Raw genomic sequence first — 26,976 nt, 5'->3', positions numbered from 1 at the left:
AATTTTTTTTAAAAAAAAAAAAAAACTGGAGATTAGAGTTGTTTATTAGTGAATTAATAATTTAATGCATGTACACTTTAACTAATTATATATGTATACATACACATATATTATGTACGGAGTAATTTAAGTTCATCTATTACTATTTGATTAAATTTTGTTTTTTTGATTAATTCACATTAATATTTCATTTCAACTCATTAACAAAGGCAGTTTCTAAACCAATGCAGCCCAACCTAAGAAAGGCCAGGTTCTAAACCAATGCAGCCCAACCTATTTGATTCACATTTCGCCCAAAGCCCGCATCGTTACAGCCCATCTGTCCTTAAACCCTAATCATTCCTAGCTTTCCATTTTCCATTTTGTCATCTAAACCCTAACATGAACGACATAGAGGCAATAGTTCGGCGACCGCTGCAAAATGCTATCTGAGGTTAGTGCTCTCTCTCTCTCTCTTCCTTTCTCATTTGTGATTCCAAAGTAACTTTGGAGACGAAACACTGAAAGTGGATTGATGTATAAATATTTTACAGCCCTAATTTTATAGTCTCGGCAAATCTCTGGAAAGGGGACGGCATCAAAGGAGACGAGGACACGACTTCAAAGGGCAGTCTCTATCCGGTATATCTCTCTACAAACACTACTCACTGGCTTTGATTTATATGTACACCCCTTTTATATATATAAACCCCACTTTATCTGTCTTGTCCGCTCCACATTGAATTTTGGGTGAAAGTAGGTGGTGGTTCAACAAATTCCCCACCTCCATAGATAAAAGTTTACCTGTATCTGTAAAATGTAAACTATATGTGCAGTTGGTCATGGAATCTACGGGATTAGTTCGTTGTTACTATTTCAAGAACGGATGCATTTGGCGAGGTAGTAAATCAGCGCGCGACTTTCACGGAGATAATTGTGGAATGGCTCCCGTTGGATGCCCATGTGGACATCAGACAGTAATTTCTAAATTACTTCAGCATGAAAAAGAATGTCCAGTAAGTAATATTGTAATATGATTATAGATGTCACTCTTAAAAATAGGGCATCTTTTCTCTCTGAATAATTTTGGCTCAACAGGCAGTGGCACTGGGGCTGGTATCTGAGGATGCGCAACCACGGGTAGAACAACAAAGCTACAGGCATTCCGTACCTCAGTTTGACACTGGTGGGCTTCCCATTATTTTCCCCCCAGACAAATCCAATGTAAAATGTTCTTCCTTGTGTTCTTTTTGTTTCTTTAATTCTATTTTTTTTCTAGCCAAAAATATATATTCACTAAAATCTATAAATGTAATTAGTATAATTTTTATTAGTTGAATAAATACATAAACTTCACAAAATGTAACCATATATTGACGAGTTAAAAGACGGGCTTCTGAGGACGAGGATGACGATTCTGAGGTATCTTGTGTATCTAATCTTTCTATTCTTTCAGCATGCTTTATTTTTCTAGTCACTGTTTCAACTGAAAAGAAAAGGTAAGAGATGATAACTAATGCAATCTTTAATCAATCCTGACCAATTGATCTGTTTCTGTAATGTCTGTCTCTCTGCCTCTGGGGGTAGTAGGATAGTATATATATTATAGGTTTTTGAGCTTTCTATCAGTCCTCTACCTCCTTGTGTTCCTTTCTTTCCTTCATCATCAAACATTTGTGTTTCCTCAACAGGCAATGGCACTGGCAGCACTGGCGCTGGCAGCTGAGGATGCACAACCACCGGTATTCTTATTTCCAAAAAAATATATTCACTAATATCCATAGATTTTACTAGGCTCCTTTGAAAGGGGTTTGAAATTGAGGCAACTTAAATGATTTTCAAAAATCTCCATTGAAAGGGGATTATTAACTTATTTGGAAACCGTTGGATGAACACTTACTCAACCTGTTTGATTATTTTTTAGGGCTAAGTTTTTTAACTTTGTATGTGATCATGCTGTGACTTGACTAGTTGTACGTAGTTACCCTACTTGATTTATTTAATGTTAGGTTACTAAATTCTTCCTTGTGGACAAAATGTTGGTATGTAGAAGTTTATTGACTTTCAAAGTTGTTTTTTATTAGTAGAATGAATCGATAGTTTAAGTATTTTTCAGTCATTGTGATTAAAAGGCTTTGTCCACTGATATTTATCTTGGCAGCTTATTGCTTTTTGATAAAAGGACTTATATATATATATATAATTTTGAATGCTTTTGAGTTGATACAGGTTGTTGCAAATTGGACTCGATTTTCTGGGAATTTGGTGGAGTCCACCATGGCAATCCATTATAGATATACTATAACCGATCACTACCCAAAGGGTTGGATAGAGCAATTTGGGAATGAAGATATATCAGCAAGATTTTTTCAGTACGCTAACACCACCGAGAACTGGCAGTTTGTTCTGAATTCTGCAAGAATCTCAGCTGCTGTAAAAACAAAGTACCTCCTGGCAACAAAACAAGTTCATTTTAATTCGGCCCTCAACCGAATTATACTCTGTCATGACAATTTTGATGCCTTATTCCTGCCATGGATTACAAGGAACCCAGAGAAAAAAACCATTATCGGTATAGATGGATTCATGGATGACTATTGGATAAAAAGTATAAAGTATGTATCATTTTTCTCTATTATTATTAGTTTTTGTTTTCCATTTAAATGTAGGGATATTTTTACAATTTTTTGTTTTGTTACAGAAATTTATTGGAGACTCTTCAAACGATCCATGAAAAGAAGATGGCACATGGTAACGCTAACTTTTTTGATTCGTATGTTGTTAATGATGATGAAATGTATCTGGTTCTCCCGAGTGTGGATGGAAGCAATATGAACAATGATGACTTTGAAAGACACAAGTCAAAGGATTTGCAAGGATTAAAATCCTTTTTACTGGCTTTGGCTGACATGACCAAATTGACAGATAGACTTGGTGATTGGTCAAGTTTCATAAACTTGTTTGATCATCCCAGGATCTCGTAAGTAAATTTTTTTTTTTGTCCATCAGTTTTTAGAGTGGTCGTATATCTTATGATTTCTTAAGAATTTGGCATCCATTTTTGTTGTGTAGAGCTTCGAAGCTCAAAGACCATCCTATTTTTATGAATGGGCTTCAAAGAGCCGGCTTCATTGCTTCCGTCTGTGATTTTTTGGAGTTCTCCGAATTTAAATTTCATTCGCAGCTGCTGAATGAGGTTTACACAGCAACTAGTTCGTGGTCTTCAGGTGGTTGGTACCAGGCCGTTGAAGGTCATCCCGTTCCTATGGCAGTTTTTCATTTCAGGCCTGGTGACACCAATTACCGAGAATATGATGCTACTTGTGCAGAGGATCTTTTTCGTTATATTAGAAACTACCTACACCATGCTCGCGAAGACGCGAGACTGTCTGGATTACCTTTTGATAAAAATGATGCCGCTGCGGAGATTTCCAGAATGTTTCCTGCATACGTATCCTGTATCTACACCACCCTGGTTCAAAAATTCCCTAATTTCAATCTTTGGGATACTTGAGGTATGTTCCTTTATTTTTTAAGTTTAACTAACAGTTTTGTCTAGCTTTCTAAAAGAGAATATAATCATATATAAGCATGTTATAGTATTAGTACAAAAATAAGGTTTTTAATCTAGGCACTTTTATCAATTGCAATTAATAATTGAATTGAATTGGGCTTCCCAGATTGATGGTATTATTATGCATTATCTTGCATAACTAAGTCATTTATACTATGGGTTCGCTTGGAATTTTAAAGGTGTCATTAAATCATCCAATCCAAACAGGGCCTACGTGGTTATTTACAGTTGATGCACATATGTTTGATGTTTTTGTTATTTTCTTTAGTTTTACTTCTGAATGGGGGTGCTGCAATTAGAATTAGGGCCTAGTTTTGTCAAAAGTACACATAAATACATGCTTATACACTATATTTGTCCATGTATGGCGACTGATTAACCTTGTTTCTACTGGTTGCAGTTTTTTTTGGCGGATGGACAGTTTAACTGGTTAAACAGTTTTTTGCCTGCTACTTGACCGATAACTGTGTGTGAGAGTGTTTATGATATGTAATCAAAGGTTTAATACTTAGCTTAACTGGTTGAACAGGTTGTTTTGGCTGCTACTTGACTGGGATAACTGTGAGAGTGTTTATGATATGCAATCAAAGGTTTAATACTTAGGTTAACTGGTTGAACAGGTTGTTTTGGTTGGGATATTAATACAAGGTGGTTAAAGTTCAATTTTTCTTATTTTGAATTTTAAATATTTTATAGCATTATTTTGCTTGTTTCTTCTGCTAATTGTTGCCATGGTATGGTATTTAGACTAGTGATTATCTGGTGTGATTCCACCTGTGCCATTCTTCACCAAGACAAAACATCATTAGGTCATCAGCAAAGGCAATGTGAGAAATCCTGTACCATCGTAATACCCAAAACAAAGAGGAAAGGGGACATAGGGTCCCCTTGCCTAGGCACATTACTTCCCACAAAGTACCCCATTTAACTCTTCATTCAGAGAGAGTAAGGATGGTTAGTAATGCAGGCTTGCACCTAACCAATGAAGGAAAAAGGGAAGTTCATAAGCAAGAGCGTCTAAGAGGAATGTCGAGTTGACAGTAACATATGCTCTTTGAAGGACAACTTGATTTACTAACAATGCTAGGTAGAACATGCTTGAACTTATTAGTTAAAAGCTTATAAATAAGTTTGTTGATAGTATTGTAACAACCAATACGTCAAAACTCATTCATGTCGGATGGGTTCGGATTTTTCATGTCGGATGGGTTCGGATTTTGGGGAATGAGAGAAAGGTAAGTTGAATTGATCTCCTTAACAAGTTTCCCATTCGCTAAGAACTCCCTCACAACTTTTGAAACATCTTCACCTATAGGCTATAACATGGCCATGTTTTCTTCTTCTTCTTTTTATTTATTTATTTTAAAAAGCACTAAATCCATCAAGTCCAGGGCATTTGTTGGAATTGAGTGAGAAAAGTCGGAATGGAACTTAGAGGCTCAAGTAAAGGTCAGCTAAGATTTTAGTTCAATGATGTTTGAGCACATTAATACGAGGATTGTTGCCAATAATATGCTTGGAGGGAAACAGCTTCACTCTTTATGACTTACAGATTATGAGTAGCTTTCTCCATTTGGAAGTATGGGACTTACAATTCCAGTGCTAAAAGCCTTCATAAAGAACTTGGGCCATGTTTGGTATGAATGAATGGAACCAAATGGAGAGGGAATGGAATGTTTTTCTTTTTATTCTTTAATTTGGTAACTAATTTTAAAATTGGTATGATGATTCCTGACCATTCTCTAAAAATGATGATTCCACTAATTCATTTCCGGTCCCTTCCTTTGATGTCTCTGGCCGAACTTTCTACGACGAAGTCCTGTGTTTTTGGCACATGTTTAGGTAACTTCCTCCCACTTCTTCACTTTCTTCCCCCCAATTCCTCGATCAAACTGACTTGGCTAGCTAGCTGTTTTGTCCGAAGACTTTGCTCCCTGACACGGAGAAAAACAGCTTTCAAGCTACAGGCAAGGGTCATGCCGCGATGTGACTACAACTTTTACTTTCTCAAACCTTTCTTTCATCTCTATGCGTAGTTTTGATTCCTTTGTCTTTCATTAAAAATGGTGATTCCCACTAATTTATTCTGCTTTCTAACTAAATGAAAGATCATTTCATAAAATAAAAATAAAAAATAAAATAAAATAAAAAAATAAAAAAACGTTTGATGAAAAAGGCAGTCATCATAAAAAAAACGTGGCTATGTTCTTCCTCTCTCTCTCTCTCTCCACCGGAGAACCATGACTAGCTTTTGATATCACAGCTGCGACTAACCGAAAATGTCGTTTGAATTCAACTGGTTAAAATTTAACTTATCAAACAAACTAATGCAATGAAAGCTAATTCCAAACTGCTCATTATGATTGAATAATATTCAGTTATGATGGAATGCTGATTTTAATATTTGAAGGGACTAATTTCCGATATATATATATATATATATATTTGAAGGGACTAATGGCCTGCAAGTTTTCATATAGACGCCACATTGAATGCTCAAATAAAGGTAGATGTGGCTTGCACTGTGCAGAAGTGAATGAGACCCAATATGTTATCATCCCTACCACCAGGTGTGACGAGGATAATCTCACATTGGATAGAGATGAGGAGGGCATTGGACTTGAAAGGGCTGTAGATACTTTCATGCTGCTTGAGCGGCAGGATTAAAAAACGGATATGATATATAGATTTTTTTATCACTGGCAAGGTGCTCGTGTTTTTACCCGAAAGGAAATTTCTCGATTGAAAACGGTTCAACGAGCAGCACCCATAACTTTGATGTGACATACACTATTTTTCGGTCCAATTCTAACGTTTAGGGCATCAAAACAGGATCAAGACTTGTTAATTATTTCAAAACTTTTGTTCGTGATTTAAACATACTCAAAATGCTCTCAATTTGTATATTTAGTAATTTTTATTGATTTTGTTTCTTATTCTATTATTTATAGGCTTATTTTTTAATATTAGTTTCTTTATGATTTAGGTTTTATTTATTTATTATTATTATAAATACATATAATATTGGAGCGTAAATTATAATTAGTTTGTTTGCATTTGTGTTTCTCTTAAAAATTTGGGAGAAAAGAAATACTATGGTATAATTATGGCAGTTGGGTACTTCATAATTAAAAAAAGGGCAAAGTACAGAAAATTCCGGTAGCTTTTTCCGATAAACCTCATTTGTCTAATTTTTTTTACCAAAGAACCCCCCTGAACTTGTAGCCCTTTCCAAATTCCAACCCTTTTGTCTAATTTTTTACCAAAAAACCCCTCTTAACTATCTGAAGCGGGTAAAAGAGTTAATATTTGGATCACAATGCCCTTTTATTTAGATCTTAATTCTTCCGAATTTCAAAAATCATATCTCACAAATCGTACATTTAAAAGTTATAAAATAATATATGCACTGAAAGCTTATGAAATGAGGATTCCAGAAATATAATATTTGTACAATAAACCTTCATAACCAGAGAGAAATAGGCAATAATCTTATTTTATTTTTTAAAAAAAAAAAAAAAATCAGAATTATTAATTTGCATATGGAGCCGAATATATAAAAAATTTAGCCCCAACAGAGATCGATTTTATGAGATACATATTTTGCGTCAAAGTATTTTCATTCTTTTATAGACTCGTCAATTAATAAATAAATAAAATTGAATATTCCGTCTCTATTGGGGCTAATTTTTTTTATATGTTATCCTCCATATGAAAATGAATAATTATGAATTTGTTTTTGTAAATAACCCAACCCAAGTATTTTATAAAAAAAAATAAAATAAAATAAGATTTTTACAATAGATTTTTAGATTGTCTATTTCTCTATAGTTATGAAGTTATGTTAAACAAATCTTATATTTCTAAATCCTTGTTTTATTAACTTTCTGTTCATATATTATTTGTAATATTTGGATGTATGGTTTGTGAGATATGAATTTTTGAAATTCGAAAAAATTAAGATTTAAATAAAATGGTATTTTGGTCCAAATATCAACTCTTTTACCCCTTAAATAGTTAAGGGGGGTTCTTTGGTAAAAAATTAGACAAGGAGATTTATTGGAAAGGGTTACAAGTCGAGGAAGGTTCTTGGGTAAAAAATTAGACGATGGGTTTACTGAAAAAGATTACAAATCGAGGTGAGTTTTCTATACTTTGCCCAATTTAAAAAATACCGTAAAGAATGACCAATTAACCAATTAACTGTAATGATATGAATATGTTATCCGCCCTCCAATATTATCCTGCTCTAACTTCATTTATTTTTAAAATAAAATGACAGTATAGCCCTCTTCCTTGTTTCCACAACAATGAACTTTCTTTTATCATTTTTTGTATTTATTGAAAGCCTTATCAAGAACCCATTACATTGAAATTCAAAAATAAAACAAATTAACTTAACTCCTCAAAAATAAAACTTGAAACATTGCACCTATTTTGATTATTAGAAATAATATATCATTTTTAAAAAATTGGAGCGTTAGAGAAAAATGTTAGAATGTGAAGGGTAAATTACACTCAGACCCCCTGATGTCAGGTCATATTTAAGTAGATGAAGATTTTATTTTTAACTTTCACTTATGACACACCTCAACCCAATTTACACTATTTAATAAATTGAACAATTAGAATGTCTCTAACCATCCGCATTAACCTCATTCAAACATGAGGTCATCATACATCAGAATACCTGCTTAATAGTTTACAATTTACAACAAATTATAGGCATGTTATGCAAGTTCCGACAAAACTAAACCGTTAATTACAAGTTACACTAGTAAGTTTTATTACAATATTTACATCTTATATAAAATACGTTCCATTGTTCTATCCCCCATTCACACTCAAGACTTTAGACCTGTCAGTAGTGACACAATCTTTTACCTGAAAATATAGATATAGAAGAAGTGAACTTAAAACCCAGTGAATACAACATTACTACATCAGCATAATATAAATAAATATTATCAGACAACTTCAATTAAACTACATTAACATATAACTTCCAACTTTACATGTATTAAAATATAGTATTCTCCTTCTAGGCCAGAGTATAGATCTTATATAATATAGTACTCTCCTTATTGGCCAGGGTATGGACCTTATATAATATATTACTCTCCTTCCAGGTTAGAGTATGGATCTTATATAATATTACTCTTCAAACCAGAGTATGAATCTTGTATAATATAATCAAGTTATATATATGCATCTTCATTTCATATAAACAGTTTCAATTAAACACATCCAAGTATAAACTTCCAGTGAGTACACTTACCTTGACAACTCCCCAAATTGTTCACTTATCCTTTGGTATTGTCGAAATTGTTTGCTCCTTCTCCTTGCCTGAACAAAATTGAAATCACATCATACCCATTTCTAAAGAGAATTAATTCACAATTATCACTTCCATTATAAATCTCAAACTTTATACATAATTATAGCTAAAATTCTAATCACAACTATTTATATCAATTTTCAGCGTGATAATTCCCATAAAACATCCATGGTATTAATTCAATTAAAACAGCCATTGAATCAAGTACAAACACAAAACAGTCCTTCAATCAAGTACAAAATAATAAGGTAGATGATATATAAACTGGAAGAGTTAATTAGATTACTCATTATAAAAAAAAAAAAGATAAATAATAACTTTTAACATAAAATTACTAATTTAAAAATTCCTCACCTGTGCTAAAGTCTAACAAGAATCGTAATAATACTCCTTTCCCTTTCCCTTCTTTTATCACCTTTTCCCCCGTCCCCCCCCCCCCCCCCCCCTTCTCCTTCTTCCTTCTTCTTCTTCTTCTTCTTCTCTATATGGCCGAACCCCCCCCCCCCCCCCTTCTCCTTCTTCCTTCTTCTTCTTCTTCTTCTTCTCTATATGGCCGAACTCCCTCTGTTATACTTTTGCTTTCTTTATTTTACTTGTCAATACTAGTAGTAACTAACCCGTCCGAGGACCACTAGCTTCTACAGAAGCCTTGACCTTATCTAATATAGAGAGATAAACTACATAACATGTGCTTGGTCTATTCTTGTGCTGCCAACAATTTAATTTAACTCATAGATATTTAATAGGATAGATTTAGTTAAATAAGATAATAAAAAGGAAAACGTTAGAGATTGAGATATGGCAATAGATATTTAATAAGATAGGGTTTAATAAGAAGGGTTTAATAAAAAGAAAATGTTGGAGGGTTAATTAAGGAAATATATAATTAATGAATATTTATCCCATCAAATCTCATCAAATCCTGTCAAATGCGTTAATTAAGGAAATAAATAATTAATGAATATTTATTTCATCAAATCTTATCAAATCTTGACTTTTTAGATTGAATTTGAAACACAATTAAAAAGGTATTTGAAATTCTATAATTATCAAATCCCATTTGTAATTGAACAAGACAAATTTTATTTTCAAATCCAAATCCAACATTCCAAACAAAGCATAAGAAGCAAGACTGAGAAGTTTTCATAGGATGGAGACAGGAATGATGGTGGAGAAGGAGGAGAAACCACTAATGCCGGGAAAGAAGATGATGATTTTTCAAGTATACAAAAGTACTTTTGGTAATTTTGAGAAATCAATGTCCCTTACTCAAAGTTCCATAATTTTGAGGATCAATCTGTTAAATGCAATTTAAGATTTTGATTTATATATATATTTGGACGAGCTAGTAGCATAGATTTAGTTGAATAAAAGAAGAGGAAGGAAAACGTTAGAGATTGAGATATGGAGATATGATAATAGATATTTAATAGGATAGATTTAGTTAAATAAGAGAATAAGAAGGAAAACTAGAGATTGAGATATGATAGTAGATATTTAATATGATAGGGTTTAATAAGAAGAAGGGTTGTATATACATATATATATATATAGATATAGATATTTTTGGACGAGCTAGTAACATGGATTTAGTTAAATAAAAGAAGAGAAAGGAAAACGTTAGAGATTGAGATATGGAGATATGGTAATAGATATTTAATAGGATAGATTTAGTCAAATAAGAGAATAAGAAGGAAAACTAGAGATTGAGGTATGATAGTAGATATTTAATATGATAGGGTTTAATAAGAAGAAGGGTTTCATAACAATAAGTCGTTGGAGTCTTAATTAAGGAAATATATAATGAATAAATATTTATTCCATCAAATCCTGTCAAATCCCGTCAAATCCCAACTTTTTAGATTGAATTTAAAACGTGTTAATTAAGAAAATATATAATTAATGAATATTTATTGCATCAAATTCTGTCAAATCCGACATTTTAAACTGAATTTGAAACGCAATTAAAAAAGTATTTGAAATTCTATAATTATAAAATCCCATTGTAATTGAACAAGACAAATTTTGTTTCCAAATCCAAATCCAAATCCAAATCCAGCATTCCAAACAAAGCGTAAGAAGCACGACCAAGAAGTTTCATAAGATGGAGGCGGGAATGATGATGGAGAAGGAGGAGAAACCACTAGTGCCGGGAAAGAAGATGATGATAGAGGAGAAGGTGGAGGAGAGGATAGAAGACCAGAATTTGGAGGATGGAGTGGTGGAGAAGAAGGAGAAACCATGAGTGCCGGGAAAGAAGATGATGGTGGTGAAGAAGGACAAACCACGAGTGCCGGGAAAGAAGATGATGGTGGTGAAAAAGGACAAACCACGAGTGCCGGGAAAGAAGATGATGGTGGTGAAAAAGGACAAACCACGAGTGCCGGGAAATTCATGGATAAGAAGACATCATATATGGAGTCGGAGGAGGAATCCCTCCCCCAGCAGCAGGAGGATCTGAGGGAGGTATTCTTCCAGTAACCGGAGGAGGGATTGCAGAGAGATTGAAAACAGTGGTGGGATCATTAATTCAGCCCACATGTGAGCAAAAGGTAAGGTCGATAGTTTTCATAGTTTGCCAATTAAAAAATTCTTCTGTTTACTGCGATTTTCAAATTAGAGATGGGAAAAACTCTAGTAAAATCTGAAGGTTGATTTGCAGTGTTTAATAGAAGGAAGTATTTGGGCAAGGAAACCTCTCCACGTTTAGGGCCTGTGTCTTGTGCTATGGTGCGTAACGAATTATACTTAGCGTGTAGTTATTCGCAGCTTGACCTTCAGGGCGGCCAGATCCGCGAAGCTCCCGTTCATATGTTTGACACTTTGAATGAACGATTGATTGAGTTGCCGTCGTCATCTCATGGTTTTGTTACACCCAAACCTTTCCCCGTAGTTATGGCTGTTGCCACCTAGTCAAGAGATAGACTTTGTGATTGACTTAGCTCCAGGTACTACGCCTATTGCTAGAGCACCATACAAGATGGCACCAGTGGAGATACGAGAGCTGAGGGATCAGATTCAGCAATTACTTAGCCAGGGTTTTATTCGTATGAGTACTTCACCGTGGGAACACCAGTGTTGTTTGTGAAAAAGAATGATGATTTAATTCGCCTGTGTATAGATTACAGGGAGTTGAACAATGTTACTATTCGTAACAAGTATCATTTGCCCAGAATTGACGATCTTTTTGATCAGTTGAAGGAAGCTACATATTTCTCTAAAATTGATCTGCGTTCTGGATATCATTAACTTCGGGTTAGGGAGCATGATGTTCCTAGGACAGCGTTTCTCACTAGATATGGTTCTTATGAGTTTCGTGTTATACCTTTTGGATTGACTAACGCACCATCAGTCTTCGTGGATTTAATGAACATAGTCTTCAGGGCTTACTTAGATCAATTTGGCATCGTTTTCATTGATTATATTTTGATTTATTCTAATTCGGAGGACGATCATGCTAGACATCTTCGCACAGTGTTACAGACGCTTCGTAAACACCAGTTATATGCCAAGTTCGAGAAGTGTGAATTTTGGCAACGGGAAGTGAAATTTCTTGGTCACGTAGTGTCAGAAAGAGGAATAGTAGTAGATCCAGCCAAAGTTTCAGCAGTGGTATAGTGGGGACAAATAGGGAAATTTGCATTACTTTAACTAGTACTGATTGATGGGAGAAAGACATATGTCGATTAGTACAATTATTGGTAGCATTCTATTCAGGATTCCAAGAGATACTGGATCTGTTTTTTCGATTGCTCCCGATCCCCCTAATGGAATAGAGTACCATATCTTTCTCGGGAGCACATACGCAAATGGGATGCCAAGTTCGAGAAGTGTGAATTTTGGCAACGGGAAGTGAAATTTCTTGGTCACGTAGTGTCAGAAAGAGGAATAGTAGTAGATCCAGCCAAAGTTTCAGCAGTGGTATAGTGGGGACAGCCTACTTCACCTACCGAGTTTCAGAGTTTCCTCGAATTGACAGGATATTATCGTAGGTTCATTCAGGGGTTCTCAAAGCTAGCGGGACTACTCACTCATTTGACTAAGAAGGGTGTACGATTTGTGGTGTTAGAAAGCTTTTGATGAGCTAAAAAATAAGTTGACTTTTGCACCGGTTCTGTCTACTCCACAGAGCGGGATAGAGTATCTTGTCTACACAGATGCTTCTTTGCAAGGTCTTGGGTGTGTTTTGATGCAGGAGTAACGACCAATTTCGTATGGATCTCGTAAGCTTAAGCCTCATAAGCTTAATTATCCAACACACGATTTGGAGTTGGCAGCTGTGGTATTTGCATTATGCATTTGGAGGCATTATTTGTTGGGAGAGTCTTTCAGATTATTTAGTGATCACCAGAATCTGCAGTATCTGTTCACACAGCGGGAGCTGAATATAAGACAACGCCGATGGTTATAGTTTGTGAAAGATTATCATTTCTCTATACAATATCATTTTTTGTGTTCCAAATGAAAAATGAGTCATACTTTTAAAATTAGCCATCAAGCTTTCCAAACGCTAATTTATATTTCCTAATGATGAAGCATACTTATAACTCCTTTGGCGTGGAAACTTATTTGGAATTCTTGTAAATGAAGGCGCATATGGCATTCAAGATTCTAACATATTAGGGAACCCAAATAACGAAATATTTACCGATTAAAAAAAAAAAAAAAAAGTATATAAATTGCTAATCCAGCCATCGTCGAAGCAAATAACCTGAGAGAATTGGATTAGACCTTGCTCTTCTTACGGAGCATCTGCTTTTACTAGGTCTAAGGTTTAGAATTCTTAATCAAATAAACCAAATTCAAAATCAGAACTCTACTGATTAAAATTTTGTTTCGAAATCGTTTATTAACGCTCTTTTTTATTATATGAAAATAGTAAGAAAAGAAAAGAAGTGAATTTTTTTATTTTTTGAATACTTTAGAAGTTTGAGAGAAAATGACTTTTTAACTTTTTCATTAAATTTTCTTAAAAAAAAAAAAAAACACACATACACGCAGAAAAAAAATTTCACATCTGGAGAAAGTTTTTAAAACTTACAATAATATTATTTGTTTTATGAAAAGTTTCATGACATTTAAACTCGTTAGTTTTCAAAATTTTCTTGAAAAATTTATTTATTTTTCATTCACTTTATATATATATATATATATATATATATATTTTACTTTTTACATTTTACATTTTACATTTTACTTTCCACCATTAATTTCTGTCTAGCTAAACAAAAGTTTAGTCCACATGCCACAGATCATTCGCAGGCCCAATTAGCTGTTTTACCTTTAAAGGCCCATCTTACTTTCATCTCAATTTACTCAGGATTTGGAAAAGGTATCTGAATTGGAATAGGAATTGGAATCATAATGAAATTCTATTTATATGTACGGAATTATAATCATCTTCTCAACAAACCCTAAGAAGCACGAACCCTAAGAAGCACGACCGAGGAGTTTTCAAAGGATGGAGACGGGAATGATGGTGGAGAAGAAGGAGAAACCCCTAGTGCCGGGAAAGAAGATGATGATGGAGGAGAGGATAGCAGATCATAATTTGGAGGATGGAGCGGTGGAGAAGAAGGAGAAACCACGAGTGCCGGGAAAGAAGATGATGGTGCTGAAGAACAAGAAACCACGAGTGCGGGGAAAGAAGATGTTGGCGAGGCTGTCGAGGATTTTCATGGATAAGAAGACGTCGTATACGGTGTCGGAGGAGGAATCCCTCCCCCGGCAGCAGGAGAATCTGAGGGAGGTATTCTTCCAGTATCCAGAGAAGGGATTGCAGAGAAGATTGAAGACGGTGGCGGGATCATCAATTCAGCCCACGTGTGAGCAGAAGGTAAGGCCAGTAGTTTTCATAGTTTGCCAATTGAGAAATTCTTCTGTTTACTCTGCTGCGATTTTCAAATTAGAGATGGGAAAAACTCTAGTAAAATCTGAAGGTCGATTTGAAGTGTTTAATAGAAGGAAGTATTTGGGCAAGGAAACCTCTCCACGTTTAGGGTCTGTGTCTTGTGCTATGGTGGGTAACGAATTATACTTAGCGTGTAGTTATTCGCAGCTTGACCTTCAGGGCGGCCAGGTCCGCCAAGCTCCTGTTCATGTGTTCAACACTTTGCATGACCGACTGATTGAGTTGCCGTCGTCATCTCATGGTTTTGTTACACCCAAACCTTTCCCCGTAGTTATGGCTGTTGGAACTCTCCAACTTTATGTTTATGGACAATCTATGGCAACTTCATTGAATGTCCCAGCGCCAGCACTTGAGAGCTTTAACATTGGAGAGTTCGAATGGGAATCACAATTACCTCCACAGTTTAATTTACCGAGCTGTACCTTTGTTAATGGTTATGCGGTTGTAAAGAATTTTCTCCTCATTTCGGTTGCAGATTTCAATGGTAGAAGTTCTCGTAATGAGTTTTTCTACTGGAATTTCTCTGGTGGTTCTAATTCCAAAAACAAGTGGGAGAAGATGATCTTGTCAAACGGCCAAAAAAATATACGCTATCCATTCTCTGGGAAGGCTGAGTTTGTTGAAGATGTGATTTATTCATACAATAGAGGCTTGTATGCATACCGGGTTGATTGCTGTTCTGACAAAGAAGGTCTACAGATATCTCCTCCTCAGCTAGTTGGATTTCCCAAGTTTGCAGCCCCGCCTGTGGATTGGTCTGATTCCATCCATTTCTCGTTCAGCTGTGCATATATGGGGATTGGGAAGAGATTCTGTATCATCAGGACTGGGGACTCGGGTTGTATTGGTGATCAACAATTCGTGGCCGTATCTGTAGTTGAAGTTTCTGGAGATATGCAGTGTCTAACAACCCTCTCTTCGACAATCTGCGCACTCGACATCAGTGGCCTCGGCAGTGACTTGATCCTCGATTCTTGCTTTGTCAAGTAATTTCCATGATTAGCTTAATTATCTGCCTATATCTCCCCTGTCCTTAATAAATTGTGTCATCAGCTGTACTAGTGCTTCTCTATTCATTAGAGGATGTAATATTCCTGCATGCTATATATATATAAATAAATAAAATTTTGTTGTCCAACAATTCTAATTGCATTCTTTTGATCATCATTCGACTAAGCAAGTCTGATGCATTGAGTAGCTTTCAACATTTCTTTTACGTCCTCGTTCTTCATTTTATTAGGAAGATAGGAAAAATCATTCAAACCATTTTGTGAGCGACGAATTACAGAGTATAATTAGTTGCCTGAGCCAGTTGTTACGCCGTTGGTTGCGACAGACTCTGTTTTTTTCTTTGTTTTTATTATTTTGTTGTTTTTTTAATTTTTTAATCCATTAAGAGATGATGTATAAGGTGATCATTAGGTATGTGGCCGTGGAGATTTCCATTTGGATAATTGGTTTATTGAGGAAGTTGTGTCTTTCTTGGGTAGCACCTAAATACTACTTGGGGCAGGGAAACTTAAACGGGGGCGGGGGACTAGCTTTTGGGGGATTTGTGGGCGGGGATGGGGCCGGGGTACCCAGCCCCATCCCTAGCTATGAGTTTAGAGAGATGTAGCTTGTGGAGGGCAGCCCCACGGGGGAGTGAGTTGATGGGTAGAGAGAGTTTAAGGTATTGGTAGAGCGAACACTGATGACAGAGAGTGTGCCGGGCCTGGCCTTTAAAGGCCTCTCTGATTGGAATTAAGGGCTGGCCTCTTTGACTAGGGCAAGGGGAGAGCGCGAGCTAAAACCACACGGTGTAAGGCTCGGGTATTTGCCTCTATACCCTCGAGCAGGAGTTTGTGTACCTGTTCCGGTCTGAATATCTCCTGATCCGTGGACGTAACCTATAGTTAGGGTGAACCACGTATATCTTGTGTTTTGTGTGCATGATTGTTCCATTATTACTCTTTCGGTGGATCTCGGCGTTCCTTGTGCTTTCCCTATGCCCCAACACCAATAAGTCCATAGAACCCGAAAGGTTGAAAAATTCACTCAGTTTTGCTGAAGTCAAGAATATGAACTTGCGGATTCATTAAGGCAAGAATAATTTGTGGGTTTTGCAGTTGAACCTAACAAGCCTTACAATGAGGTTACAATGTTGTTTTCAGTCCATGCATCAGAATTATGGCTGCTTGTAGCTAGCCTTGGTCATTTGCTTTGGTTGCTTGGCCTTGGTCGTGAAGTATTTGCTTGATGGCTTTTGTGCTTTGTTTGTACATACTGATCTACATGAAAGCTAATCCTTTACCAGGAAAAAAAAAGGGGGTTCAAAGTTTGTGGTTCTTTGGTTTGTCCTTGAAAATTTTGTGGTCCTTGTGATTTTATTTGTTAAATCAAACTGCCAAATGCCAATTGAAATCTGTCAGACTTCCAAAATATTTATGTTGTTTAATTAATCAGCATTTTATCTTGTTTATCATATTGTTATCCAGTTTTTCGGTGGTTTGTTTTCAGAGGCAGAGATTGGGAGCAAGATCCCTTTGAACTTTGAAGGATGGGATCGGAAGGCAGATCCCTTTGAAGGTTGGGAGCAAGATCCCTTGGGAGGTTGGGTGAATGGATAAGAGTATAATATGATATGAATTTATTTTGTTTGACGAGCAAATTTGGGATTGTGCATGTATTTTGTGGAGCTTGGTAAACTTTAATGTTATGAACACTTATTTTCCTTGTTTCGTAATCTCAAGTGTTGGATCTGTGTCTTTCTGGTAATGGAAATTTGAATGAAAGGTGGTCTATATTTATCATGCAATGATGCATGTATCTTTTAGGGCTTTTTATTGCATGGGTTTAGGTAGATAATACATTACTTGCTTAATTTTTATAGCATGAAATGAAGGGTGACAGGAATGGTGCGGGGATCGCTTACGATCTTGGAATCAGTCATCAGTTATTCCCTCCTACTTAACCAAAGATTTGTCAAGAAGGAAAAAATTAGTTAACCCGTAAACATTAACAAGAAGGCTCTATCATGCCAACACCATTATACAATTTAAGCTAAATCAGATTTTGAAGGATAACGAGTGCTTGAACATTTCACATCTGTGCATACTGATTTTGAAGTGCCAACCTCTCTGATGTTTACAGCACCAAGCTTTCATTTTAACAATCAATGCACTTTACAAGCTCTAGAAAAGCCAGAGTTACCCGCCATTGAGAAATTAGCTTCGGTCATAGCAAAACAATTACAAATCAGGGATTCTCATCAAGTGCCCGGGAGCCAATTCTGGAAAAGAAATCACCACCATGGACCAGACTATTGCTGAACTCTGTGAAGGTTCACAAGGTCTTGCGGATGCTATGCACCCGAAGAGCTCGAAAAGATAAGAAAGGAGATGAGCAAAGCCGACGATTAAGAAAGACAATCTATCACCGAGTAAGATATAGCCGAATTCCTGAGTGACTACAGTATGGTAGAATATCTCGGCAAGCTTTTCAGTCAGATTTCGTCCTAACGTGCATCATGGATATTTTGATAAAGGGGCGTTCCTAACAGTAAAAGAAAATTGAAAATAATTTCTATACTAATTCGAACCAAGTGAAATAGTAACAAACAATTTATTTAGTTTCTTCCATTATTGATACGGTGATTCCAGCCACTTACATTAAATTCATCGTCATTATGTTTGTCAAAATTCAACATCAACTATTATTTCTTGCCTTATAGTTGTGTAGCATCATTAATGCAACTACAATCATTTTTGTGTTCCAAATGAAAGATGAGTCATACGTTTTAAAATTTGCCATCAAACTTTCCTAATGCTAAATTATATTTCTTAATGATGAAGGAGCATACTTATTTGGAATTCTTGTAAATGATGGTGCATGTGGCGTTAAATATCCTAACATATAATAAGGGCACCCGAATAACGAAATATTTACCGGTTAAAAAAAAATAAAGTATATAAATTGCTAATCCAGCCATGGTCGAAGCAAATAACCCGAGAGAATTGGATTAGACCATGCTCGTCTTACGGAGCATCTGTTCTATTGATTAAAAGTTTGTTTCGAAATCGTCGTTCATTAACAAACAATACAATCTGACTGAGAAGCACGAACCCTACGCTTTGGAGTCAATTTACTTGGGATTTAGAAAAGGTATCTGAATTGGAATTATAATGAAATTATATTTATATGTTTGGAACAAATTGGATTTAAAATGAGATTTTGAATAAAAATAATATAATACCATTTTTGCCCTTGTTTAAATAATAAATGAAATATTTATTTTATTGTAAAATATACTCCAAAGTTACATCAAGAAGACAAACAACCGGAATAATTACAACGTCATGATGGAGCTCTTAAACATGAAATATATTTTTAAAAAATTAATTATTAAAGATAATATTGGCTTTATATATATATATATATGACATATAAAATTAGTAAAATAATTTTTGAAGTCACTCGAGAGAGGTTGAAAGATAGAACTGTTATATTTTTTGTTTGACTTTTCGTGATTGATCTTAAATAGTAAAGTCCATAGAATAAATAAGTTTTAACTATGAAAGAAGTTGATGTCAAGATACAACATTTAAATTATTAAAATTCAACCAACCTAAATCATTTTAAATCCACCCATTCAATTCATGGAGCTAAAACTTTTGCACAACAAATCCACTTTTTCTCAAAGACTAGAAGAATATACATGCATGTACAAAGTGTCAAACTCAGTACCATCTTGTGTGTACCAGCTTGTCCCAATATATAATAGTCATCAAGATTAAAAGCTTGGAATGCCAAGTTTTGCAACAGTAATTTGAGTCTGATACATATATGTGTGTGTGTGTGTAGCTATCATTTCAAGAAAATTCTGTTATAGAATTTCCATCCATGAAGTGTTCTTTTTCCCACCATTCAATATATATATATATATATATATATATATATATATATATATGTATGGGTTAAGTGCAAAAAAAACTCGGGTTCGTGCAAAACTAGTCCTTACTTTTTGAAAATGTGCATGCTAGTCTATAAAATTTAAAAAGTGTGCAAATAAGCCCCTCTAACCACTTTTTGACAAAAAGTAAATGTGAAATTCTGATTTTACCCTTTTTCTTCCTATTTTGCCCATCTCACATGATGTGTATAATAACCCCCTTGATGAATTGAAGCCTTCCAATTTTGCCCCTAGATTGTTCTGTTTCTAATGGCCAGACTCTCAGCACTGCATCTTACATGACCTGCTTCTCCAACCCAATGGAGAACCAGAACTCCCAGGAAGACAAATTTGAAGAAATACGTATTTTCCCCTCCATTTCTGGCTTATGCGGCGATATATATATATATGAATGGGATGCTTTTATAAAATAAACAATAGAAGTATAGATAAAAAAATGAAAAATAAAAATAAAAAAAGGAGGCCTGCCACTTTAATTACAAACAGAAATGAAAAATGTCCATTTTCAATAAAGGCCAAACAACACAAAATAAAAACTAAAAACATTAATAATGAAGGAAAGCTAGTAAATCAAGTAAATTTAACTTGTGAAAATATAGAACATCCCAAACAATAATATTTTCAACAGAAGCAACTTGATCTCTAAACTCATAATAAAGAGAAGTATTCCTTTCCGTCCAAATATTCCAAATATGGTAATAGAGCATACTGAGCACAACACTTTAGACTGAGATTCTGCCCTCTGGTATTATTAATCTGCAATGAGATTCAATAATTGAAAACTCTAAACTAGAAGCTGCAGCAACTCAAACAGGAAGGTTCAAACAACATAAGCAAAAGACCATGAACTGAAAAACTGGTCTTTATGATCTTCACCAGCATAGCATTTATGACAAAAGACTTTTGTTGTGCACAAGAAGATTAACTTAATTCCATTTAAGCTTTTATACACCTCAATTAGCCTCTTCATCTTCCACAAAACCTTCTCGTCATACATCCCCTGTTTCATTGCCAATTGAAAAATTCTTCTGTTTGCTGCGATTTCCAAATTAGAGATGGGAAAAACTCTAGTAAAATCTGAAGGTCGATTTGCAGTGTTTAATAGAAGGAAGTATTTGGGCAAGGAAACCTCTCCACGTTTAGGGTCTGTGTCTTGTGCTATGGTGCGTAACGAATTATACTTAGCGTGTAGTTATTCGCAGCTTGACCTTCAGGGCGGCCAGATCCGCGAAGCTCCCGTTCATATGTTCGACACTTTGAATGAACGATTGATTGAGTTGCCGTCGTCATCTCATGGTTTTGTTACACCCAAACCTTTCCCCGTAGTTATGGCTGTTGCCACCTAGTCGAGAGATAGACTTTGTGATTGACTTAGCTCCAGGTACTACGCCTATTGCTAGAGCACCATACAAGATGGCACCAGTGGAGATACGAGAGCTGAGGGATCAGATTCAGCAATTACTTAGCCAGGGTTTTATTCGTATGAGTACTTCACCGTGGGAACACCAGTGTTGTTTGTGAAAAAGAATGATGATTTACTTCGCCTGTGTATAGATTACAGGGAGTTGAACAATGTTACTATTCGTAACAAGTATCATTTGCCCAGAATTGACGATCTTTTTGATCAGTTGAAGGGAGCTACATATTTCTCTAAAATTGATCTGCGTTCTGGATATCATTAACTTCGGGTTAGGGAGCAGGATGTTCCTAGGACAGCGTTTCTCACTAAATATGGTTCTTATGAGTTTCGTGTTATACCTTTTGGATTGACTAACGCACCATCAGTCTTCGTGGATTTAATGAACATAGTCTTCAGGGCTTACTTAGATCAATTTGGCATCGTTTTCATTGATTATATTTTGATTTATTCTATTTCGGAGGACGATCATGCTAGACATCTTCGCACAGTGTTACAGACGCTTCGTAAACACCAGTTATATGCCAAGTTCGAGAAGTGTGAATTTTGGCAACGGGAAGTGAAATTTCTTGGTCACGTAGTGTCAGAAAGAGGAATAGTAGTAGATCCAGCCAAAGTTTCAGCAGTGGTATAGTGGGGACAGCCTACTTCACCTACCGAGTTTCAGAGTTTCCTCGAATTGACAGGATATTATCGTAGGTTCATTCAGGGGTTCTCAAAGCTAGCGGGACTACTCACTCATTTGACTAAGAAGGGTGTACGATTTGTGGTGTTAGAAAGCTTTTGATGAGCTAAAAAATAAGTTGACTTTTGCACCGGTTCTGTCTACTCCACAGAGCGGGATAGAGTATCTTGTCTACACAGATGCTTCTTTGCAAGGTCTTGGGTGTGTTTTGATGCAGGAGTAACGACCAATTTCGTATGGATCTCGTAAGCTTAAGCCTCATAAGCTTAATTATCCAACACACGATTTGGAGTTGGCAGCTGTGGTATTTGCATTATGCATTTGGAGGCATTATTTGTTGGGAGAGTCTTTCAGATTATTTAGTGATCACCAGAATCTGCAGTATCTGTTCACACAGCGGGAGCTGAATATAAGACAACGCCGATGGTTATAGTTTGTGAAAGATTATCATTTCTCTATACAATATCATTTTTTGTGTTCCAAATGAAAAATGAGTCATACTTTTAAAATTAGCCATCAAGCTTTCCAAACGCTAATTTATATTTCCTAATGATGAAGCATACTTATAACTCCTTTGGCGTGGAAACTTATTTGGAATTCTTGTAAATGAAGGCGCATATGGCATTCAAGATTCTAACATATTAGGGAACCCAAATAACGAAATATTTACCGATTAAAAAAAAAAAAAAAAAGTATATAAATTGCTAATCCAGCCATCGTCGAAGCAAATAACCTGAGAGAATTGGATTAGACCTTGCTCTTCTTACGGAGCATCTGCTTTTACTAGGTCTAAGGTTTAGAATTCTTAATCAAATAAACCAAATTCAAAATCAGAACTCTACTGATTAAAATTTTGTTTCGAAATCGTTTATTAACGCTCTTTTTATTATATGAAAATAGTAAGAAAAGAAAAGAAGTGAATTTTTTTATTTTTTGAATACTTTAGAAGTTTGAGAGAAAATGACTTTTTAACTTTTTCATTAAATTTTCTTATAAAAAAAAAAAAACACACATACACGCAGAAAAAAAATTTCACATCTGGAGAAAGTTTTTAAAACTTACAATAATATTATTTGTTTTATGAAAAGTTTCATGACATTTGAACTCGTTAGTTTTCAAAATTTTCTTGAAAAATTTATTTATTTTTCATTCACTTTATATATATATATATATATATATATTTTACTTTTTACATTTTACATTTTACATTTTACTTTCCACCATTAATTTCTGTCTAGCTAAACAAAAGTTTAGTCCACATGCCACAGATCATTCGCAGGCCCAATTAGCTGTTTTACCTTTAAAGGCCCATCTTACTTTCATCTCAATTTACTCAGGATTTGGAAAAGGTATCTGAATTGGAATAGGAATTGGAATCATAATGAAATTCTATTTATATGTACGGAATTATAATCATCTTCTCAACAAACCCTAAGAAGCACGACCCCTAAGAAGCACGACCGAGGAGTTTTCAAAGGATGGAGACGGGAATGATGGTGGAGAAGAAGGAGAAACCCCTAGTGCCGGGAAAGAAGATGATGATGGAGGAGAGGATAGCAGATCATAATTTGGAGGATGGAGCGGTGGAGAAGAAGGAGAAACCACGAGTGCCGGGAAAGAAGATGATGGTGCTGAAGAACAAGAAACCACGAGTGCGGGGAAAGAAGATGTTGGCGAGGCTGTCGAGGATTTTCATGGATAAGAAGACGTCGTATACGGTGTCGGAGGAGGAATCCCTCCCCCGGCAGCAGGAGAATCTGAGGGAGGTATTCTTCCAGTATCCAGAGAAGGGATTGCAGAGAAGATTGAAGACGGTGGCGGGATCATCAATTCAGCCCACGTGTGAGCAGAAGGTAAGGCCAGTAGTTTTCATAGTTTGCCAATTGAGAAATTCTTCTGTTTACTCTGCTGCGATTTTCAAATTAGAGATGGGAAAAACTCTAGTAAAATCTGAAGGTCGATTTGAAGTGTTTAATAGAAGGAAGTATTTGGGCAAGGAAACCTCTCCACGTTTAGGGTCTGTGTCTTGTGCTATGGTGGGTAACGAATTATACTTAGCGTGTAGTTATTCGCAGCTTGACCTTCAGGGCGGCCAGGTCCGCCAAGCTCCTGTTCATGTGTTCAACACTTTGCATGACCGACTGATTGAGTTGCCGTCGTCATCTCATGGTTTTGTTACACCCAAACCTTTCCCCGTAGTTATGGCTGTTGGAACTCTCCAACTTTATGTTTATGGACAATCTATGGCAACTTCATTGAATGTCCCAGCGCCAGCACTTGAGAGCTTTAACATTGGAGAGTTCGAATGGGAATCACAATTACCTCCACAGTTTAATTTACCGAGCTGTACCTTTGTTAATGGTTATGCGGTTGTAAAGAATTTTCTCCTCATTTCGGTTGCAGATTTCAATGGTAGAGGTTCTCGTAATGAGTTTTTCTACTGGAATTTCTCTGGTGGTTCTAATTCCAAAAACAAGTGGGAGAAGATGATCTTGTCAAACGGCCAAAAAAATATACGCTATCCATTCTCTGGGAAGGCTGAGTTTGTTGAAGATGTGATTTATTCATACAATAGAGGCTTGTATGCATACCGGGTTGATTGCTGTTCTGACAAAGAAGGTCTACAGATATCTCCTCCTCAGCTAGTTGGATTTCCCAAGTTTGCAGCCCCGCCTGTGGATTGGTCTGATTCCATCCATTTCTCGTTCAGCTGTGCATATATGGGGATTGGGAAGAGATTCTGTATCATCAGGACTGGGGACTCGGGTTGTATTGGTGATCAACAATTCGTGGCCGTATCTGTAGTTGAAGTTTCTGGAGATATGCAGTGTCTAACAACCCTCTCTTCGACAATCTGCGCACTCGACATCAGTGGCCTCGGCAGTGACTTGATCCTCGATTCTTGCTTTGTCAAGTAATTTCCATGATTAGCTTAATTATCTGCCTATATCTCCCCTGTCCTTAATAAATTGTGTCATCAGCTGTACTAGTGCTTCTCTATTCATTAGAGGATGTAATATTCCTGCATGCTATATATATATAAATAAATAAAATTTTGTTGTCCAACAATTCTAATTGCATTCTTTTGATCATCATTCGACTAAGCAAGTCTGATGCATTGAGTAGCTTTCAACATTTCTTTTACGTCCTCGTTCTTCATTTTATTAGGAAGATAGGAAAAATCATTCAAACCATTTTGTGAGCGACGAATTACAGAGTATAATTAGTTGCCTGAGCCAGTTGTTACGCCGTTGGTTGCGACAGACTCTGTTTTTTTCTTTGTTTTTATTATTTTGTTGTTTTTTTAATTTTTTAATCCATTAAGAGATGATGTATAAGGTGATCATTAGGTATGTGGCCGTGGAGATTTCCATTTGGATAATTGGTTTATTGAGGAAGTTGTGTCTTTCTTGGGTAGCACCTAAATACTACTTGGGGCAGGGAAACTTAAACGGGGGCGGGGGACTAGCTTTTGGGGGATTTGTGGGCGGGGATGGGGCCGGGGTACCCAGCCCCATCCCTAGCTATGAGTTTAGAGAGATGTAGCTTGTGGAGGGCAGCCCCACGGGGGAGTGAGTTGATGGGTAGAGAGAGTTTAAGGTATTGGTAGAGCGAACACTGATGACAGAGAGTGTGCCGGGCCTGGCCTTTAAAGGCCTCTCTGATTGGAATTAAGGGCTGGCCTCTTTGACTAGGGCAAGGGGAGAGCGCGAGCTAAAACCACACGGTGTAAGGCTCGGGTATTTGCCTCTATACCCTCGAGCAGGAGTTTGTGTACCTGTTCCGGTCTGAATATCTCCTGATCCGTGGACGTAACCTATAGTTAGGGTGAACCACGTATATCTTGTGTTTTGTGTGCATGATTGTTCCATTATTACTCTTTCGGTGGATCTCGGCGTTCCTTGTGCTTTCCCTATGCCCCAACACCAATAAGTCCATAGAACCCGAAAGGTTGAAAAATTCACTCAGTTTTGCTGAAGTCAAGAATATGAACTTGCGGATTCATTAAGGCAAGAATAATTTGTGGGTTTTGCAGTTGAACCTAACAAGCCTTACAATGAGGTTACAATGTTGTTTTCAGTCCATGCATCAGAATTATGGCTGCTTGTAGCTAGCCTTGGTCATTTGCTTTGGTTGCTTGGCCTTGGTCGTGAAGTATTTGCTTGATGGCTTTTGTGCTTTGTTTGTACATACTGATCTACATGAAAGCTAATCCTTTACCAGGAAAAAAAAAGGGGGTTCAAAGTTTGTGGTTCTTTGGTTTGTCCTTGAAAATTTTGTGGTCCTTGTGATTTTATTTGTTAAATCAAACTGCCAAATGCCAATTGAAATCTGTCAGACTTCCAAAATATTTATGTTGTTTAATTAATCAGCATTTTATCTTGTTTATCATATTGTTATCCAGTTTTTCGGTGGTTTGTTTTCAGAGGCAGAGATTGGGAGCAAGATCCCTTTGAACTTTGAAGGATGGGATCGGAAGGCAGATCCCTTTGAAGGTTGGGAGCAAGATCCCTTGGGAGGTTGGGTGAATGGATAAGAGTATAATATGATATGAATTTATTTTGTTTGACGAGCAAATTTGGGATTGTGCATGTATTTTGTGGAGCTTGGTAAACTTTAATGTTATGAACACTTATTTTCCTTGTTTCGTAATCTCAAGTGTTGGATCTGTGTCTTTCTGGTAATGGAAATTTGAATGAAAGGTGGTCTATATTTATCATGCAATGATGCATGTATCTTTTAGGGCTTTTTATTGCATGGGTTTAGGTAGATAATACATTACTTGCTTAATTTTTATAGCATGAAATGAAGGGTGACAGGAATGGTGCGGGGATCGCTTACGATCTTGGAATCAGTCATCAGTTATTCCCTCCTACTTAACCAAAGATTTGTCAAGAAGGAAAAAATTAGTTAACCCGTAAACATTAACAAGAAGGCTCTATCATGCCAACACCATTATACAATTTAAGCTAAATCAGATTTTGAAGGATAACGAGTGCTTGAACATTTCACATCTGTGCATACTGATTTTGAAGTGCCAACCTCTCTGATGTTTACAGCACCAAGCTTTCATTTTAACAATCAATGCACTTTACAAGCTCTAGAAAAGCCAGAGTTACC

The 26,976-nt window shown here is 36.1% G+C and overlaps 3 protein-coding genes and 1 long non-coding RNA gene across 4 annotated transcripts; 3 read left to right on the top strand and 1 right to left on the bottom strand.

Annotated features, from left to right (window-relative positions):
* Positions 1 to 359: 359 nt before the first annotated feature.
* On the top strand, positions 360 to 4,225 carry LOC132270706 (uncharacterized). The gene is made up of 9 exons (XM_059771895.1): positions 360 to 433; positions 534 to 621; positions 816 to 995; positions 1,078 to 1,203; positions 1,671 to 1,721; positions 2,209 to 2,594; positions 2,681 to 2,959; positions 3,052 to 3,494; positions 3,954 to 4,225. Exons 3-8 carry the CDS (start codon positions 822 to 824, stop codon positions 3,491 to 3,493), a joined length of 1,458 nt encoding a protein of 485 aa, XP_059627878.1. The 5' UTR covers positions 360 to 433; positions 534 to 621; positions 816 to 821; the 3' UTR covers position 3,494; positions 3,954 to 4,225.
* A 3,978-nt stretch (positions 4,226 to 8,203) lies between these two features.
* Positions 8,204 to 9,308, bottom strand: LOC132268491 (uncharacterized). The gene is made up of 3 exons (XR_009469300.1): positions 9,246 to 9,308; positions 8,832 to 8,899; positions 8,204 to 8,437 (listed from the first exon to the last, which is right to left on the bottom strand). It is a non-coding gene; the product is annotated as an uncharacterized LOC132268491 (long non-coding RNA).
* A 4,922-nt stretch (positions 9,309 to 14,230) lies between these two features.
* Positions 14,231 to 17,599, top strand: LOC132270705 (uncharacterized). Its single transcript, XM_059771894.1, has 2 exons — positions 14,231 to 15,788; positions 17,302 to 17,599. The coding sequence occupies exons 1-2, from the start codon at positions 14,353 to 14,355 to the stop codon at positions 17,336 to 17,338; spliced, it is 1,473 nt and encodes a 490-aa protein (XP_059627877.1). The 5' UTR covers positions 14,231 to 14,352; the 3' UTR covers positions 17,339 to 17,599.
* A 5,677-nt stretch (positions 17,600 to 23,276) lies between these two features.
* Positions 23,277 to 26,580, top strand: LOC132270704 (uncharacterized). The gene is made up of 2 exons (XM_059771893.1): positions 23,277 to 24,769; positions 26,283 to 26,580. The coding sequence occupies exons 1-2, from the start codon at positions 23,334 to 23,336 to the stop codon at positions 26,317 to 26,319; spliced, it is 1,473 nt and encodes a 490-aa protein (XP_059627876.1). The 5' UTR covers positions 23,277 to 23,333; the 3' UTR covers positions 26,320 to 26,580.
* The last annotated feature ends 396 nt before the right edge of the window (positions 26,581 to 26,976 follow it).

This window comes from Cornus florida, unplaced genomic scaffold, assembly GCF_030987335.1.
Source record: "Cornus florida cultivar Cherokee Brave unplaced genomic scaffold, ASM3098733v1 CherokeeBrave_3.0.0_Hap2_Chr08, whole genome shotgun sequence".
NCBI lineage: Eukaryota > Viridiplantae > Streptophyta > Magnoliopsida > Cornales > Cornaceae > Cornus > Cornus florida.
Note: the sequence above shows the minus strand (reverse complement) of the source record. Positions and strands in the feature narration are given on the sequence as shown.